The sequence below is a fragment of the Lepisma saccharinum genome, chromosome 5, assembly GCF_977018435.1.
Source record: "Lepisma saccharinum chromosome 5, izLepSacc3.1, whole genome shotgun sequence".
NCBI classification, from domain to species: domain Eukaryota; kingdom Metazoa; phylum Arthropoda; class Insecta; order Zygentoma; family Lepismatidae; genus Lepisma; species Lepisma saccharinum.
This window is the reverse complement of record NC_139233.1, coordinates 11,742,662-11,763,806: the sequence shown is the minus strand read 5'-3', so window position 1 is coordinate 11,763,806 and position 21,145 is coordinate 11,742,662. Positions and strand designations below refer to the sequence as shown.

Below are 21,145 nucleotides of genomic sequence, written 5' to 3'. Positions count from 1 at the left end.
GTTAACCATTTTGCAAAATATTGTGTGAATTGTATTACATCATAGTTGAAATGCATGTTTTGACACATGACAAACAAATTGGAATCCCTTGATTGATCACTGAGTTCTTGGATTACAGTGTCATCATTAATATTTCGTATTAAGTTTCATAGAAAGAAATTGTTTTAATAGGGTGCAAATAATTTTCCAGGATGCCATGGCATAGATCGTTTGGCTCTCAGGGCCGACTCTCGCCACCTCATAGCTATGGCTCTGAGCTTGGACTATAAGAACAAAAGGGAATGCGAGTGAAGCGAGCAAGAAAATTTTACGAAATGTATTTTTTTTGTATAAAATTTGAAATCGAGGGGGGGGGGTAGCCCCTCTGTTCCCCTTGCAAGTGCCCTTTGCCGTCTGGAAGAAAAATGGAAGAAACACATAAAAACTAATTCCATCATGAGTATCCAATTGTCCTGCTATTCTTATATTCTCCTAGTCTTGTTATTTTACTTCAATGTTTGCTTCCCCTAGAATGGATTTCCGTCCAATGTAGGGGGGGAGGACATTGCCCCCTGTGGTTGCGGCACTGTTAATGAGTGAGTGTATCTTCATCAATTTCACATGATCACTCATTGTTGCGATTAGCTACGTGGCAGAAAAGCAAAGGAAAGTAACAAAAATCAAATATCCACTCCCTCCTCTCTCTACCACATGAATCACTATTATCAAAAGGTAGACTTGGGAAACAAAAAAATTTAAGCAGTTCCAAGTTCATAGCAACACATCCAAGAAAAACTTCCAAACACATTAGGCACTTTTAATATAAGACTACTCAAAATGTCACAACTGTTCTAGATACTGAAAATTGCGAAATCATTTCCCGAAGTTTGAATCTGGAAGGGAATTTTCCCCCAATCCTGATACGACATTATACAGAATCCCACACACCCTAATAATGATTGATTGATTGATTTGTTGTTTTAAGTCCACTTTATGCACAGTAAGGCTAATCGGGACTGGACCTACAGTTTAAAGTGGGATCCGAACCACTATGTGCCTCCACCGGGTATCAAACCCGGGACCCCTTGATTACAAGGTGACAACGCTACCACTGTGCCATCGGGGAGGCCTATATACACCCTAATAAATCACAAAATCAATAAGTGTCTTTATGTTGCTAGAGTAACACATGATATAATTGTAAAGATTAGTGAGAATTCTAGGTAGGAATGTGTACTGCACTTTTTACAGGGGGGGGGGCAACTGCCCCCCCCCCTTTAGCTACGGGCCTGTCTTCATAGCAAAAGTATCAAGTTTGATTTAATAATATTGATCTCGTATTTATAATTATGAATAATATTTAATGACCTAATATATTATCTTTAAGTCATCATAGTTAATATAAAGATAATTACAAGGGAATTATAACCACACAATACTTAAAATTATGCATGCAGACTTCCGCAGCTGACAGTGTACATATAACATGCTCAGAGAACACTAACATTTTCTTATTTTGGTATGGTTTAATCATCAATGTACTGCGACTGTCTACTTTATTGATATTAATATTTGTTTATTGAAATTTTCCAGTACAGCAGAAGCTCCAAGGACAAAGTTTTGCTTTATTATCACGTTTTTTTCAACACTGTCAGCTCTACTTTTTTTTTAATGTAGTATGAAATTGTGGCAGTGCATTGTGTTTTGCATGGTTCGTACTTACCAGTTGTGTATTGCGGAACATAGTTCAAGGTGCCATTATGCTTTTTACACGAAAAAAAACAACAAAATTTTTAACATACAGTGATTTTTTTGATTCCTTTCTTTGCTTCCATAACACACATTATGGCGGCCACATCTTGACTCACAGTGTAGGTATGCAGTGTTTCCAACCTTCTTCACCGAAAAATACCTACTGTCATGTTAGCCACCAGTGGAAATTGTACATTATGCATGGGTAGCCAACGGATAGCCCCATGAACCATTATGCACGGTAACTGACAGATAACACCAAGAACCATTTCCGATAAGGTTAGGTTAGGCAAGCATAGTAAAAAAAAAAAAAGGTTGGAAACACTGACAGGGGCTTACGTCATCAAACATACGCAACATGCAGTTCACGTAGGGAGAGCAATGGCAATTGTGCGTCGGTGAGATATTTCTCTTGAAAAATACATGATCTCTGGGTCGAATATATTCCACGATGAAAGAAAATACCTCGACAAACGTTGGAAAGATTGCAGAAACTCATTTCTGATAGTAGTTTCTCCTGTAAAAATGAAGAAATGTGTTTCCGATATACTGAACTGTTACCCATATTTTTTTAAAAAAAAAATAAGCAGCACTCGAAGTGAGGGGGGGGATGGTATCCCTCAGCTAGCAAAATTTTGACAAAGCATCCCCCAGCTGCCTTACTGTCACCATATTAGAACATAGGTGCATCATCCCCTGCTATCACTAAGGCACAACTAAACATCCCCAAAGCTAACAATTTCCACTTCAAACGCTGTGAAGAAGCATCTCTCACCTCCACAAAATTGGCAACAATGTGTAAAGTAATATATTTATATTTTAATATATAGGTATGACTGAAGATGACCGGACCCCTCTCCGAATTTTCTTCATATTTGGCATACTTACTAATTGAGGCCTGTTAATGACGAATCTGAAGTTAAAATTTGTCGGAAACGTCTAGAAATTGCAAAATAATTGCAAACCATTGACGCTAGCCCCACGAACCATTGACGTGTGGTTAGGTTAGGCAAACATAGTTAAAAATTTGATGTCGTGGTAGTATCAGGATTATATATATTTGCTTATGAAACAAAAATTTTTTTGCGAAAATCGACTGTTTCCATTCCGAAAACTAATGCCTTATTTTCACTAATTTTCCAATTTCTAGACGTTTCCGACAACTTTTAACTTCAGATTCGTGATTAGGAGGCCTCAAATTAGTGAGTATGCCAAATATGATGAAAATCTGAGAGGGGTCCGGTCATCTTCAGTCGTTCCATTATATATATATTTGGTAAGTTTACTACGGGGGTGATGGATTGCTTCAAATTTACAGGAGAAAATACTTACGGAAATCATTTTCTGTAGCGTTGTGGAAGTTCATGAATGTAGTTTTGATCCATTTTAATGCGAATACAAGTTGTTTTCTATGATGACGTGAATGGTTTTTGGGGCAAACGTGAATGGTTTGTGGAGCTAACGTCAATGGTTTGTGAGGATAACATCAATGGTTTGCGAGGTATTAGCATAATTTCAAATCCAGGCATGAAAGTAGGTATTGTCCGGTGAACAAGGTTGCAACACTGCATAAATCGCCAAAACACTCGCACAACGCGCGATGAACCAGTACACTATCGCCATAATGTGTGTTGCAGAATGGAAATAACAAGTAACAGTAAGTACTCGTAAATTTAAGAAATAGACATTATCTTAGTTAGAAATGCATTATTTCACCTTAGGAAATGTTCCGCATTCCAAAATAGTACGTTAGCAATGTAAAAAAGTGTGAAATAAGTGATTTATAGGTGTCACCCCCATAGTAAACTAGTACCATAAAGACTAATTATTAAACCATTGACGTTAGCCCCAAAAACCATTGACGTTAGCCCAAAAATTCACGATAGCACCACAAACCATCACGGGGACGAGGTATGCCTACTAGGTTAGGTGAGGCCTGTTAGGTTAGGTTCCATTAGCACTCCTTTCATTCAATTTAGCATATACGGACAACGACACGTCATCTAATAGCGAAAAGACAGCGTGGGTTGAAACACTGACTACGGCGTTTACGTCATCAAACGCCTGGAACATTGTGCTCTCATGCAGAAAGCAAATGGCAGCAGCAGCAATAGCGCATCGGAAAGAGATTTTCGTAGAAAACCACATGCTTTCGCATTAAAATGGATCAAAACTACATTACCGAACATCAACAATGCTACAGAAAATGATTTGCGTAAGTACTTTCTCCTGTAAATTTGAAAATTTGAAGAAATCCGTCTCTGGTATAGTACAGTGTTAAAAACTTTTAACATCAAAAGAATAACATTTTCTCTTAAAATTAGAAAGCAAGACATATTTCTGTTGAATAAATTCTCTTGCCGCGATTTCTCAAGAAGTGTGTGGGTTCAAAATACGTGATTTTGAAGCAAATTGGTGGACAAAAAATATGAATTGGGTAGATTGATGTTCTGCCGATACATCTTGATAAATCGTGGCGCGAACAGTGGTCTGCTCATGTAGAAATCGGTAACATTATCGTATGAGGGAAACGGATTCCTTCAAATTTACAGGAGAAAGTACTTACGGAAATCATTTTCTTTAGCGTTGTGGAAGTTCCTGAATGTAGATTTGATCCATTTTAATGTGAATGTGTGTTGTTTTCTGCGAAAATCTCTGTCCGACATGCTGTTTCTGCTCCCGCCATTTGCTTTCTGCACACGAGTGCAATGTTCCGTGTGTTCCAGTGTTTCAGCTTCGCCGAGTTTTCACTAGAACATGACGTGTCGAGTATTTTTAATTTTTTTTTAACTATGCTTACCTAACCTAATTTAACCTAACCTTACGGAAAATGGTTTTTGGGGCTAACGTGAATGGTTTTTGAGGCTAACATGAATGGTTTTTTGGGGCTAAGGTGAATGGTTTTTGGGGCTAACGTCAATGGTTTGTGAGGCTAACGTCAATGCTTTGTGAGGCTAACGTCAATGCTTTGTGACGTATTAGCATAATTTCAAATCCGGGCACGAAAGTAGATATTTTCCGGTGAACGAGGTTGCAACACTGCATAAACACTCTCAGAACGCCCCCTAAACCAGTATGCTTTCACGGCCATAATGTGTTACAGATTCGAAACAACAAGTAACAGTAAGTACTCGTAAATCTAAGAAATGAACATTGATATGCACTATTTCACTTTAGGAAATGTTCCACATTCAAAAATAACACGTTAGCAATGTAAAGAAGTCCGACATATATGATTCGTAGGTGTTTCCCTCATACGATAATAGTACCAAAACATATGTACATGCATAGATATTTGTGATGAATTTAACTAATTAAATTGCAAGCAAATCAATCCCGTTGTTCTCTTTCGTGCACGACACACTGGAAAATCCCTCCCGCTTTCCACGAAAATCCCTTCCGCTAGTTTGCAACACTGTGCAGTAGAATCGCTGTTGTGCTTTTCTATTTACTGAAGCTATAGGTGTCCGAAGGATAGTAAACTGTTACCGAGATCTGATTAGCTCCATTGGGCACATATCGGTTACACAGTAAATTCAGCACTTTGTTTCGTTTTGTAATTGCTTACGAAACAGCTCAACAAAACAAGATATAATGAAATTAACTTACTTCTCCTGGTTTTAGGTCAGCGTCCTCTTCATCAGGATTAACGGCAGGACGAACATCTTCCCCAAGATCTTCCCCTTCAGTTAGTTCTTGAGTTTCAACTTCAGGTTGGTCTGCCATTTCATAAACTCGCCTTTAGCAGATCACAAATCACGATATTAGTGAAATAAGCACATCAGGTATTTGTTTATCGAAGCTTTTACATATACATTTGCATATTTTGTTATGACAAGCTTTCAGCAACTCAACAAATGTACTTAATTAGAAACCTAGGCATTCCTACAGCTCATAGCTACGGCTTCCCGACTTTCATCACAGATTACTCTTGTTACTACGATTTCAACCAAAAAGTATACACTATGAGTATACATCACAGATTAGATATGTATACATCATCCGTTCCAATTTACCGGGTGTCATAAAGAGAATTAATTGTAATTTATACAGCATAATCAATATCCTTATATCCCTCATATGGAAAACTTGATTCATGCTAGAATTTAGACTTTTGACATACGAAGAAGTATAAAAATGCAAACGACTCAAATAAAACATAACACAAATTTAACACTATATCAAATGAAAAATGATGAATGAATTTGGACTTAGACTTAGAGAAAATTGACTTAAGAACAGGGTTGGCAAAATTTGGTTTTTTTAAAAAAGAACAAAACAAACTGTTTTTTTTTGTTTTAAACATGAGTTAAAAAAACATGTTTTAAACAAAACAAATTCAACCTTTTCCCAGTAAATTATACTTAAAGTCGTTAAAGAGAAAAAAATACTCATTTTTATGAGTACAATGGCGACAAGGACAGTTTATTTACCTTTGGAGATAAGGTTTACCATACTACAGGGAAGGGGTGTGCGGGACAGAATTTTTTGGGTCGAGACGGGAAATTCTTTAAATCCCAACATTCGGGACGGGGAAAATTCTCAATTTCCCGAAAAAGTCGGAAAATTTTCGAGACGGGATGTGTTCGAAATTTCCCAAACCTCTTGAAATCTCGAATTCTACCCGTAATTTCCATCTTAAGTGCTTGTTTTTGCACTTCCGGTACAAAACCACAATGCAGAGAACGTCTAGAATTGACGACGTTTTAAAATGACCATTCGAAATTTCCAGACTGCTTGGGATCCCAAAAAGTCGGGAAGTCATTTCCGGAAGTCGGGATCGGGACGGAAATTTTCTTTCCCGGTCCCGACTTTTCGGGATCCCGCACACCTCTACTGCAGGCATAGTCGCCGACTCCATGGGGCTTGGGAGGGCTCTAGCCCCCCAATATTAACAATGTGGGGGCAGATCCCCCCAAATAATTTTGCTTAAGAGGATCTAATGTATTATTTTGCTTCTCTTGTAAAGTTTACTCTGAATTGTGCCATATGAACTTAACTTTTAATACACATTTAAAATTTTCTAGACCATCAACTTTGGTTGCTGAAACCGCTAAACCATCAACTTTGGGGAGGCTATGACCAGAGACAGCAAAACGCATGATTTATTACTAGTATATACTAAGTATGTAATTATGAGTATTGTTAAAATTTTTACTAAAAAAGAGTTTCAAAAGACGATGTGCATGAACTAGGGTAGTGGATGGGACGTTCGGGCTACAAATGGCTCTCGCATGACATTCAGAACGAGATCATTGATATATTAGGGAGATCTCTTTTACGCTCCGTGGTAGCAGATAATAAAAGTCGGGAATATTTTGCTATTATGGTTGACGAAACTTGTGACATATCCATCCGTGGACAATTAATATTCTGCATTCGAACTGTGAATAAAAAAATGATATTTTTGAGGAATTCATGGGCTTTTATTAAGGGTGTGCGGGACGGGAACGGGACGGGAAAAATTTTCAATTTCCCTACTGAGTCGGGAAATGTTCAAAATTCACTAAGCTCTGAAAATCTCGAATTATACACGTCATTTTCACTTTAAGTGATTTCTGGATTAAAAACTAACCATTTACGGTAAGTTCCAGAAATTGACAATGCAGAAAACGTCGAGAAATAACGACATTTTCAAATGAGCATTCGGTATTTCCCGACTGCACGGGATCCCGAAAATTCGGGAAATCATTTCCCGAAGTCCGGATCGGAACGGGAAATTTTTTTCCCGATCCCGGTTCTGACTTTTCGGGATTCCGCACACCCCTAGCTTTTATGAGATTCCGAACACTGAGGCTAAAACTTAAAAAAGGGAGAGAGTGAGTCATTCATTAATTTATTTCAGTGATTAGAGCCCCCCCCCCCAATAATTTTGACAAGTCGGCGCCGTGTCTGCAGGGACAAAAGTTGTGGTAATAACCCCCTTTTTCCGCCACACCTGAAGTAGGTTAGGATTTATATTCATCTAAATTTCAAGAAACTAAATATTATAGAATTACTATCCTCGTCCTGAAAAAATCACGGTGAAATATTTCCTGTTGCCTGAACAGTTTATATAGCAGAAAACAACCTGTAGTGTCATAATAGATTCTCCAAATGAATTTATCTTTCAAAGTACAAAATTATGTTACCAAAAGTAAGCATCTGCGCTTCATTCAGCTATACAGACCAATGAATCGTATCGCAAAAGAAAAAAAATCACGTCATGATCAAAATCACGCATTGTGTATTTAGATAATTAGTTTCCATTTCAAGCTTTCACCAGTCTCGAACTTACAGGACGATACGAAACAAGGAACTGAGAGGTTTCTTGTCGCACAACAATTTTGCTACCTTGTGCATACATAGCTAGCCTGCCTACCCTAACAACATAGGCATTTCTCCCGTGACGTCAGAACAAAAGGTTGCTCAAGTATTGTGCGATAAGTGAGACCCGCAAAGCAAGGATTAATTGACACAGATTAAATGAAAAATAGGGTTGCCAAACAAAAAAAATATCACAGACTATAAAATATCTACCACCAAAATGTGTTTTAAACACTTGTAAAAAAAACATGTTTAAAACACATTGTTTTAAACGTTTAAAACATTTGTAAAAAAAACAAAGCCGTGTGTTTTAAACGTTTAAAACAAAGAGTTTTAAGCACTTTTGTTTTAAACATGCCAACCCTGCTTAAGAACTTGTGTGTTATAACAGTAGGCAAATTGTCCATTGGTATTTTCATTTTCATACCTTTAAGGTCTATATGCTCTTTTAAGGAATGAAATTGTGATGATGTTGAAGCATAAATTCTGTTCTGTTTTGGTTTGAGTTTTCTATAACCATAACTATTCTATGCTATAACCCTACATTGCGCAAAACAGAGTTAAGAAAAATCTGGTGATGGCCAATTCGTCCGCTCTTACCTCTTACTGTTGGCGTCTGCTGTACGAATTTGTCCAGCATTTTGAAAGTTTTTTATAATTTTCAAATCGTGGCTTGTGAGTGTTGTATTTCTGTTGTATGTGTGTAATTCAGTGCAGGTGTCAGAATCCAAGAAACTTCAAATCAATCAAGAAAACTGCATTTAGTGCTTATACACATGATATTTATTACTTACTAAACATTATTCTCTCAGGAAATTTAATGTTAACGTATGTTTTCTTCGTATTTTTCGTTTTTCACTTCATTCACTTCTTATCTTTCAATATTATCATTCCTGTTGATTGATTGATTGTTGATTGATGCACATGAATATGAGGATCACGAGCCAACTGTCCGAGGGATGTTTTACCAGCAGCCAGCTTCCTCAGGACGTCACGTTCCTGTCGGGGCGTCAATTATCGCGGCGTTCCTGGTGTTTTCTTCATTCCATACCTGTCTCCAAGTTTTAAGAAATTGTTCGCCACAAAGGCGCTGTGACAATTTCGGCGTGCAATCTCATTCGAAGACACCCTCTTCCTTATATGCCAATATCTGCCCCTTTTCATTCGGTCCATTCTGCACCAGGCCCGTAGCTAGGCAGGGGCCAGGGGGGCTGAGCCCCCCCTGGCATTGTCGTCAGCCCCCCCTGGCGTTGTCGTCAGCCCCCTGGTATTAGGTAAAACTATTGCATAATTTGTTTGCCGTGACAAGTGAAAATGTAGAGTGTGGATATTATTTGCTCATAACTTGATAGAAGGATAAATTCACAGTACATGAAGAGCAGCTATCACATTTGTTCATCTTGTTTATAAACCGAAGTTTAAGTAACGGGAAGTATTTAGAAGGTTCTCTAAAGTTCTTCCACAGGGGATCTATGCACCTTCGCTCCCCCTCTTTCGGCTTTCACTTGTAGCAGGTCCTTTCCATCTGCATCAAAGGTCATCGGCTCCCAAGTTTTGCGAAGGGAAGTTTTATTGCCCGGTCGGGGGTGGAATATAAGGGCTTGCCCATGCCCTGTCGGGGAAAAACATTGACAAAGACACTTTGCAGAGTTCTTCATTCGTGTAAAGAAGGTTTCGCGTTTGCGCGGGTGTTATTGTGTTTCGTATCTTCGTAAAACTGATTCGTGTGATAGTGAGTGTTTTTAGTGACGAATAATATAACCATGTTTGGTCCTGTGTGTATAGTGTTGTGATATTTTAACGATTCCCCAGCACCATGGATAAATTTATAATTCGTAAAAAAACATCTGAATCTTTGACCACGGCGACCACCGTACCTACTCTTTCCCCATCTACGGCTGCCTCCAATCAAGAAGAGGATTTCTTGCCTACAGAAGTAAAGGACATTTCCAAACCAGGTGAGGAAATTAAACAGCTAAAACTCAAACATTACCCCCGAAATGCTGATGGACGGTGTTTTCAAAGTGACTGGTTTAAAAGGTTCAAATGGTTAGAGTATTCACAATTTTTAGATGCAGCATTCTGCTATGCTTGTAGACAATATCGGCCTTTCGGATGCAAAGAAGTGGCCTTTACATCTAAAGGTTTTAAGAACTGGAAGGCAGCTCTCGATAAAACCAAAGCAGGGCTAGTGAAACATGATGCGACACTTACACACATAGAAGCAATGTCAAGGTGGGCAGAAAAGCAAAACCGTTCGTTGGTGGGAAAATCTATTTCTACACTAGTCAATCAGAATGTTCTTGAAAAGAATCAATATTATATCAAGAGCATTTCTGAAGTTATTCAGTTCCTTGCAATAAACGAATTGCCTCTTAGGGGAACGTACCACTTAGAAGAACATGAGGAACAAAGGCTGTTTCGAAATCTTTTCGAGTTCACGCTTCGAAAAGATGAGAAACTGGCAGACTGTTTTAAGCAGGTGCCTAAAAACGCATCTTACTTGTCCCCTGAAATTCAAAATGACATTATTGAAATAATGGCTGACATCGTACGTGAAAACATTGTTAGTGACATTAACAGTGCAGATGTTCCTTTGTATACTTTGCTTGAAGACGGTACACGAGATAAAAACAACAGAGAAAACGTAGCCATAGGAATCCGCTATGTAAAGAATGGGACAGTCATGGAATCAATTCTGTGCATAGAAACACTGTCAGCTTTTGATGCAGAGTCTTTTGCAGATCTAACACTAAATATTTTTCAGAAATATGGTTTGGATAGTGCGAAATTGCTCAGCCAGTGTTTTGACGGGGCTTCAGTTATGAGTGGGAAGAAAGGGGGTGTGCAAGCTTTAATCCAGCAACGGCTTGGGCGTCTAATTCCTTACGTTCATTGTTTTAACCATCGGTTACATCTGGTAATTGTTAAATGTGTGGATGAAATTTCTCCAATTAAACACTTTTTCGAACAGAGTTCCATGTTGCACAATTTTCTAAAAAAGGGAAAAGTTGCCATGTTATACGAGGGGAGAAGTCTTTCGCGACTTTTAGAACAACGTTGGTCAGGACATTTAAAAATTACGAGAACAATATTTGAAAACTACAGAGATATAATTCATGTTTTGCAGTTGGTGAAAAATGGAAATTTTAACGGGGATGACGTAGCAGCAAGTGTTGGTTTGCTTGTAGTCATTAGCAAACCTCAGTTTCGGTTTTGCTTAGTGTTCATGAAAAAGATCCTTGAAATATTAAGCCCAGTTGATAAAATGCTTCAAGCACGTAATGTTCATTTGGATGCTGGTAGAAAGATGATTGAAGCTGCCACAGAAACATTAAGGGGCATGCGTCAGGAAGATGTGTACGAAGGCATTCTGCAAGAAAGTAATGTACTGCTAGAAGAGGATGGAATTCATGACGAGATTGTTGAGCACCCCACAAGAAAGAGAAAACGAAATACACAGTTGCAAGACTTCGTTATCACTGACGTCCTAGGAGAGGAAAAGCTCACATCTCTCACACAAATATTCTACGAATGTTTAGATCTTGTGCTAACAGAAATAAATAGACGTTTTACCAATAACGACGACTTATTGGAGGCTATATCATCGGCTGAGTCCCTTCAATTTAGCGACATTGAATATTTATCAGCCTTTGGAATCACCATTCCGTCAAAAGAGGAACTAACTGTTGCCAATGCATATCTCAAGAAACTGGATTCCCCTGATACCTTTAAAGAACTGTACAAAACTAGAATGGCCTACGAAGACACTTATGCTCTACTTGCTGGCATAAGAACTTTTGCATGCAGTACAGCGTTGTGTGAATCCACTTTCTCTGTGTTAACCCGCATCAATAGCCCTCAGAGACTGTCAATGTGCAGCAAGCGCCTGGCAAATCTTGTTTTTCTGGCATTTGAGAAGAAACGAGCATCGAACATAGATATGTCGAGACTGCTTCACAGGTTCAACAACATGAAGAATCGCCGACTCCAACTTTTTTAAGGCAGAGGTATGTACTGTAGTCACTATTATTGAATATTGTGCATTTTTCATATGCTAACTAACTAACTAACTCTCTAGCCTTCTTAAACCCGAAGGTTCATGGCTGCAGCAACACAGGCCTTCCATCTTTCCCTATCTTGAGCAAGTTCTACAGTATATACTCTTTTCCATCCCTACCGATTTCCTTTAAATCCATCTCAACGTTGTCCCTCCATCTTCGTCTTGGCCTTCCTACAGGTCTCTTACCATCAGGTTTCCCAACAAGAATCCTGTAAACTCCTCTTTCCTCTCCCATTCGTGTCACATGGCCTGCCCACCTAAGTCTTCTTGATTTAATTATTCTAATAATATCTGGACATGAATACAAATTATGTAGTTCTAAATTATGTAACCTTCTCCACTCACCTGTCTCCTCATCCCATTTAGGTCCAAAGATTTTCCTAAGGATCTTATTTTCAAATACTCTCAATTTATGTTCCTCTTTCAATGTAAGGGACCAAGTTTCACATCCATATAATACTACAGGCAAAATTACTGTTTTGTATATTTTAACTTTTAGTTTCTTAGATATTAAACGAGAAGACAAAAGTTTATGAAGAGAGAAGTAACATGCTTTTTTCATATGGGATACAAATATTTGTGTAATCTTCTTCTTCTTCTTCTTCTTTGTGACCCTTACCGCCGGGTATATGGCAGTTTTGGTCAAAGGTCTGCGATGTAGTACACTTGTGAGCAGAAGTACCATTGAATCGAAGTCATAGTAAGTTGTGGTCGTAAAGATATTGTAATATTACACTTCACTGTATTTTAGTACTGATCAGAAGCTTGAACATACACACAAATTTCAAAATTGAATACCATTCTGTCTGGCAAAACTATATAATATCCACATCGTACGCGGTGAAGGAGACGATAATAGGGATGGTATGGATATGGGAGATGGTATTTTGGCTCTGTGTAAACAGTTAAAAAGAGCGTGTCTGTATTTGCTTCTTAACGGGCAATGAAAGAAGAGATGAACTGGCGTTTGTTTGTTTTCTCCGCAATCACAAGCAGGGGAGGGATTTTGATGCAGTCTTGCTAGGTGTTCGTTTGTGCAAACGTGTCCCGTTCGTAGGCGAAGTGTGAAAGTTATCACTTCACGAGGAAGTTTCAGTTTATGAAACCAGGGTCGACTGACTACTTTTTCTGCGTACCATTTATAAGTGGTCGTATTTGCAATTTGATTAAGTGCCCGAGCTTCCCATTGGGAATTAAGTTTCATTTTAACTCGGGGTAGAAGATCAGTAGGAAAAGGAGTGTTCTTTGCCTTTTTTGCGTATTGGTCCACTAAATCCTGATATATATTAAGATTGCTATGAGCTTTTACGTACGTAAATTGCACTCGTTGATCATTTTGGCGGAGATTTAATGTAGTTTGTAAGATCAGGGACGGGAGAATGGGCATGCGGTATTATGCATCTTTTCCACAACGATCGAGTGTAAATAAAATACTCATTGCGTCAGTTAGAATTAGAGTTTTTTTAAATCCCGCTCCACGGGCATAGAGCAATGCCTGGTGTATGGCATAACATTCTGCCGAAAATATGGACATGTCTTGCGGTAAGGAGAATTGTCTGACTATGTTTTGGCAGGGTGCGTAGAATGCGCAGCCGACATGTTCGTCATCTTTTGATCCGTCAGTGTATATGAAGTCATAGTCTGGCCAAATTTCTTTATAATATTCATGTCGACCGAAATCAACATAATTGACATTGACAGGTGACTCGGTAGGAATCCTCAAAGTGTAAATCAAGGGATTTTCTATAGTGTAACTTAAGTGATATGCTTCTCTATCTATGTTGTAACAATACAAAAAATAATATCTAGAACATGATCTATCCAAGGGTAAAGTTTCACCCAGTTTTCGTTGTATTGCAAATGCTTTATTGAAAGGATGGTTGTGTCTTTCCCATATTTTAAATAGAAATTTCGTAGTAGAATACTGGCGTCTAAATGAAAGGGCCTGTTCAGCGCTCTCGTTGTAGACACTAATATTTGGACTAGATTTCATTAATCCTAGACAAACACGGAGTGCCTGTCTCTGTAAAATGTCTATTTTATCGGCCCAAGTATCAATCGTCCCACCACAAACGGGTGCCGAATACTCGAATAAAGAGCGAAAGCAATTTTTGTAGAACAAAGTCATAATGGAGGGGTGTCCACCCCATTTCGTGTTCGCCAAACCTTTTAGAATATTGATTATTTGTTTTCCTTTTGCTAGCAGTTTGTTAATATGGACTTTCCAATCTAATTTTCTATCAAAGGAAACCCCCAGGTAAGTACAGGAAGATACTACCGGAATCTGTAGTATATGTGTCAGATTGTTAGGGTGTCGGTTTGATGTATAAGGGTTAAATATTATAATTTTTGATTTCTCGGCAGAAAAAGATAAACCGCGAGATAATAATTGAACACGTAGAGTATGAATCAGGTTGCGCAATTCTAAAATTCCTTGTGTGGTGTCTGATGTACTTTGATAAAAACAAAAATCATCAACATATTGAATGATGTTGTGAGTGGCCCTTGGTATTTGATGTATATATTTGGTGTAAATGTTAAATAGGAGGGGACTCAGAGGGGAGCCCTGTGGTATTCCGCTCCGAACCAGTCTCGGGCCCTTCACATCATTATGAAACCAGAAGACCAGAATACGTTCCTGATATAGATTCCAAGCTATTTTAGCCACAATCGGGTGAATGTTTATTGAATCAAGAAGATTGCATAATATTGAAATGTCAACGGAGTCATATGCTTTAGCGATGTCAACAAATAAGCTGAAGCAAAATTGTCTCAGGAGTTGGCTATTTTGAATAGCAACAGTGAGTGTAGCAATAGCATCCTGACTACCAAGACCGATGCGAAATCCTAATTGTGTGGATGGGAAAAATTGGCGTTTTTCTAGTGTCCAAACGATTCTATGTTGGAGGGTACGTTCGAATAGTTTAGCCATAACTGGTATCAAAACTATAGGTCGATATGAAGAGGCTTGCATGGTTGGTTTGTTTGGTTTTAAAATAGGTATCACAATATGTTGGGTCCAGCCACGTGGTATTTTTCCTCTGCGATATACATAATTATAAATCGCAGCAAGAATTTCGAACCCTTGAACTGGTAAGTGCTTTAGAATTTCATAGGTAATACCATCGTAGCCAGGTGCCGTGGATTTGATTTTATTAAGGATATTTTTTAGTTCTTTAACTGAAATAGCTGGGAAGTCATCAGTAAATTCGGTAGGTTCACGGTCATAAAAGGGGGAAGGCATAGGGACGGATGGGGGGGTGAGAAGATCCATAAAATCTGATTCCCAGGAAGTATCAATTGGACGTGGATGGGAAACATGGGGATGTCGGAGAGAATTGAATTTCCGCCAAATTATACTAATTGGCACGTTAAGGTCAAGAGACTGACAATATGATTTCCATGCCTGACGTTTAGCTTTGATATATGTTTTTTTCGCTATCGCCTGGGCATTCTTTAGTTCTCGCCAGGTATCCGGCATAGGATATCTGGCGTATAATTTTGCTAATATTTTCTTTCTTTTTTTTAATTGCGGCACAGGTTGGGTTCCACCAATAGAGTTTTGGAAAACGGTCAAAAGAGTAAAACTTTTGTCTTGTTCCGCTGTCATCGAGTGCGATTGTTAGCATTTGCAAGAATTGGGTATATGTAATGGTCCTTACTGAAGCCGAATCATCACTATAATATAAACGGAGGAAAGAAGTGCGGAAATTTTCCCAGTTTATGGAATCGCGTTTCCAGCGACGAACCGGAGGTACAGTTGTGCTTGTAGTCGATAAATTAGCCGGTAAAGAAAGGAAAATTGGGGTATGATCACTCCCTCTTAAATCCATGTCGTTAAACCAATTGATGTTATTGAATATATGTGGTGATACTAAAGTGAGGTCTATACTCGTCGGGCTGGATCCGTTATGAGGATAATGTGTGGGGGAACCATCATTCAGAATAATAAGGTTATTTTCAGTAACCCAATTTTCTATTGTGGTTCCCAGCCTATCCGTCCGAGAGTTACCCCATATGTGATTATGTGCATTAAAATCTCCTGTTATCAAATATGGACCCGGAATGATTGTAAAAAGTTCGTTCAAGGCTGAGAGTGGGATATTCTGAGAAAGAGGATGTGGTGGAAGGTACATAGATATAAGCGTAAATAAATAATGAGCATATTTAATTCGGGCGGCAGCTATTTCACCTTGGTATTTTATTATTGGGAGGGAATGTGGAATGTTAATTACGGAATGGGGTATATTTTCATGGACATATACAGCAACTCCCCGTTGATTTTGGTCAAAGGGAGGGCCGTACATTATGTAGTGTGGTAACCGATAGTTCTCATGATGTGTACCTTTCACCTCCTGTAGACAGATAAGTTGTGGACGGTAATCCGCCAACATATTTGTGTAATCAAAAGTGTATGAAGTGTTTAGTAAGGAATGAGGTCAGTAGCATTCAATTAACACTTCGAGAGATGACCGTCTTTTAGAAGATATTGAAAAAGAGGGTATTATTTGTATTATATTTCTATTTCTTTAATGCTTTATATTAACTTAATGACCCCCTGAACACACACAAAATAGATTACCTTTATTTAATGTGAAACGTTTTTTTAAAAAGTCACCTGATAAACCGTGAGCCCCCCCTGATAAACCCTGAGCCCCCCCTAGAGATCAATTCTAGCTACGGGCCTGTTCTGCACCTTCATCAATGCTGTCGTACTCCCATAGACATAGGCGTACTCCTCAACAGGGCATGAATACATCGAGATCTGCACGCCACAGATCATATGCTGCACACTAGCCAGGCCTCCCGCACTGGTGCAAAAATCCGAATAAGGTTAATTTCGGAATTCATTTGTTGGTGCATGAATTAACCAGCTACCAGTCGGCACCACCATCGATGCTAAATCCTAATTTTCTCATTAAAAATTTAGTTTATGTATCTATTAATCAATGATGATCACTTGTACGTGATTTTGTATTTTATTAAATGCCTTTCCCTTCTTAAACATGTATAAGAAAAATCGTATTTTTAAAGTCACTACTTCTACATGACGTAACATCGTTCCATATGATCTGTCATGGACGTACAGTGGGATCCATGGGTATTACAGTGCAAATTGTCCATCACCATGTTCGTGCACTTTATTTGATCCAATAAGAGCTTCAAGAATTAAAAGAAAACTCAAAACAAGCTGTTGGCAACTTCTGCACCATACATAAAAATCCATCACTTTACAAACATACAGTATGTAAGAGAAAAATTAATGAAAAAAGTCATGGACAATTTGCAGAGAATTACTAGTGGATCCCACTGTACACTAACTATTTTAATAAGGTTGTAGAAGAACAAAAAATAAAAACAATGGCTTATTGTGCAGATTTTTATTGTAAAAACTGTCAGAAGAGGAATCCAGAGCTGTCTTTTTTTCGTGTTTTGTCATATCCTGAAAGGTTAGTTATTTATTAATTCTGTTCGCTCTTTATGTAAAAATAATTTCCATAAAGTTAGTTTCCACGGAGAATAATTCCTAGCATGACTTCGTATTCTGTATTTTGCTTCATTTAAGTAAAAGGCCATGTGTTAAAAAAAAGTTTGAAAGTGTAAAGGTTCGATTTTGTAACTTAATGCTATTTATAAGTTACACCGGAGGATAGGAAGCCAACGAGAATAGTAGGAATGACTTGAAGTTTGTTTCAAGTTCAGAAAAGCTCATTTGTGCATGTTATAATGCAGAAAGTTGCAAGTTATCGCGCTCCTATTCGCTTCTGCATGATGTTTATTTCTTCTAGCATATAAAACTTTGTCAACATGTACAGGAGATGAAAAAAAGCGTGTAAATATTAAAGCGATGAAACCTAAGGTAACGGTTCCTATCGTTCTATGATTTTTTAAAAATTCTCTTAGCAGGAAGACTAATTATCGTAGAATTTTAGCAATCATTGTCACACGAAATTTGAACCTTTCTTAAAGTAATTAGCACTCTTTGGATTTTTTAACCCTTATGCACACGCACCGGGGTGGAATCCACCCCAGACAGTCTTTCTTCTTTACTACGTTTAAAAGTGTTTTGTTTCTGTTGGCGGCCTTTCGGGTACCTTTCCGTTGTTTCCCCCTCTAGTCATTGACTCAAGGTCAACCAGTTTGCGCGTCGCTGTCACTCTGTGAACATCGTCAAACTCGCCAGGGGTGCTTTACACCCCACGCGTGTGCTTACGTTACACATTTCCAAAACGCTGCTTTTATAGTTTTTATTTGTTTTATCTAATTGTTATTTTCTTATGAACTGTAGTCTAGATAAAGTTGCATATTTTAAAAAAAAATCAAAAATTGATAATTTGGGTAGCAAACAAGCGAGGATTCTGTGCATGTCGGATGAGTGTGGAAGCGATAATAAATCAAATGTCGGCGAAGATAGTGATGCAGAACAAGACAGTTTACACGGAAGTGAACATGATACAGACACTGAACAGAACTGTGACAGTGGTAAAAGTGAAGAAAGTGACAGCGACAGCGAACTACCATTGGCTCACAGACTCAACACTTATATAGGGATAGATTAAACTACTGTATGGAAGAAACAAACACCACCCCAAAACGCAAGGACAAGAGCTCATAATCTTCCTACTGTAAAAGCCGCTGCTAAAGAAGCCAAAATCCCACTTGATGCGTGGTTGTGTACGATAGACAAAAGCATAATAGACAGCATTGTAAAGAGCACATCTTCATCTACTGCGAAAAATGCCGCCTAGAATAAATTTGAACATTCACTCACAGAAACCTTTGTCAGTAGCTAAGTAACATGTTGTAAATTTGATTTAAATTTTGTAATTTTTTATAAATGTATCTGTTTAAATAATACTCTTGTTTAGATTTTATCAAAAATTCAAAAAAGCACTCTAAAAATTTTGTTGGTTTGGGAAAAAGTTTTTATGAAATCATAAACAGCTGGCTAAATTGACCAATACTCGATGGTGACTTGCTAATAAATTTGTATAATAAACCTATGACTAAAATACCTTCAGTTGTTTCATTGCCCTGTCTTGTAACCACATGCAAGTAAAAAACTATTATTTTTTGGGTACAGTTAACATTTTTACTGTTTTTTTAACGATACTTTAAAATACAGAAGAAAAATGTAACTGTCTAATCAACAATTATTCAAAGCACTATACAGTTGTTTTATATAGCTAAAATATGTTTAACTATTATGGAAAAGACTAATTGTTAACAAAAAACAACAGTAAACCATTTTTACTCATACATTTGTAAAAAAACTGCAATATAAAGTGTGGGGTGGAAAACACCCCATGCGTGTGTTTGTGTCACAAATATTCACGCGTGTTCATAAGGGTTAAAAAACATATTTATGTTGAAAAAACAACTTAAAAATTACCTTACGCAAGCTTTCACGCTTCCCAAGGACAATGTATTTTCCATTGACAAGGGACTGTAAGTATCGTAGACTAGTGGGAATTAATGTAGAAGTAAATCGGAACCTTAGTAAAATGAATTTAGGGAATTTATTTATAATGCTAAGAGAACCAAACCTGGCCTGCCTAACCTAACTACGAAAGCATACATTGAACCAAATCATAAGTAATCACTAGTTTTGGAAACGAAATGAGTGTAACTAACCTACAAGTGCAATATATGCAAAATATTTTACGAACATTTACACATGTGTTACTGTAAAGAACAATCCTTTCTCACTGGTGCCACGGGAGGAAGATTTTGTGTTTCAAATCACATTTTAATCTATGTGCTTTAATCCAACCCTACAGAATTATGGATGTTACTCATATTATTCATAATAATAATTTTGTTGATGGAATCATCTAATTATACCTGTAGTTAATATTATTGCTGTAATAGCTCTTGTTGCTGGTCATGGGCTTTGATGTACTAGATGGTATGGGTGATATTAATTTGTTGACATATTTCCTGTCCTGGTATCTTCTTCAGAAATATGTTGTGTCATAACATTTTTCTTGAAAGCACTCCCGGTAGTAGATTCCATGATCCATTCAATGACAAAAATTGCATTGTTAGCCAGTTGTAGGTTAGGCAGTAAGCTTCAGGGACTCTTTCAAAAAGATAATGTGGTAAAACTTTGCTTCATATGTTAGGAAGTTTAGTGCAATATCTATAATATTTTTTTTATTTGCATTGCCACACACTGTATGGTGCCATAAGTATTAGTTGCGATGAGAAATAATGTGAAAATTGAGTAAAAATAAATCAATTGAATGGTGACAAGCTCATAAGATTTTCCGCAATAGTTGAAGGAGCTATCATAGAATGGACCCTTATACATTTGACACTACTTTATTCAACAGATACAGATAGTGATCTAATGCATATTCATTTTCAGTAACTTTTCTTTGTGTTGACACACTTTGACCTTAGCTCACAAACAACTCTTGCATCATGGAATTTATCTTTTTTGAGTGACATAAAATGCAGAATGCTTTGTCTTGCATAGTTATATGTTTCTAAAATAATTTTTCATCTTTTATTTTTCTCGTAGAGCTGAGATATGGTTGGAGAAAATATGGCGAAAGGACTTGAGGCACAAAACATACAAAAGTTACAGAGTTTGTGGAGACAATTTTTCAGAAAAAATGTTTATGAATTCTAATAGAAATAAGTTAGTGCATGATGCATACCCAGATGTAGAACCAAGTAAGTATATTGCATTTCTTATGGAATAACATTGTCATCAGTTATGTGGCTCATGCATAAGAAATTGTATTTTCCCTTTTCTGCATTAAAAAAATATATGCTTTAGAGATAAATTTTGCTTAAAGTACATAACACCTAACAACACAATACATTGCTTGAGGATGTTAGAAACAAATGTATTTAATGTTCCACTAAATATTCCAAGCAGGGTGGATAAAAAAGATATGATTTTCAGCTAAAGAGTCCTGTAAAATATTTGAACAGTTTGAGTAAAGGAAATAAAATGCACATATTTTTCTGTTTGAGACTGTACATATGTGAACCTACTATGGAAATGTTTGTTGAGTGTGTTAATGATGCTTT

The 21,145-nt window shown here is 37.5% G+C and overlaps 1 protein-coding gene across 2 annotated transcripts in view; it reads right to left on the bottom strand.

Annotated features, from left to right (window-relative positions):
• LOC145988220 (solute carrier family 15 member 2-like) overlaps positions 1-5,734 on the bottom strand; it is a 72,664-nt gene extending 66,930 nt beyond the window's left edge. The window contains exon 1 of one of the 2 annotated variants that reach the window (XM_083123066.1): positions 5,341-5,734. In XM_083123066.1, coding sequence (XP_082979192.1) covers positions 5,341-5,457 — 117 coding nt within the window. In that variant the 5' untranslated portion in view covers positions 5,458-5,734. The remainder of the gene's footprint in view (positions 1-5,340) is intronic. The other variant, XM_083123067.1, reaches the window with a different exon arrangement.
• Between the last annotated feature and the right edge of the window lie 15,411 nt (positions 5,735-21,145).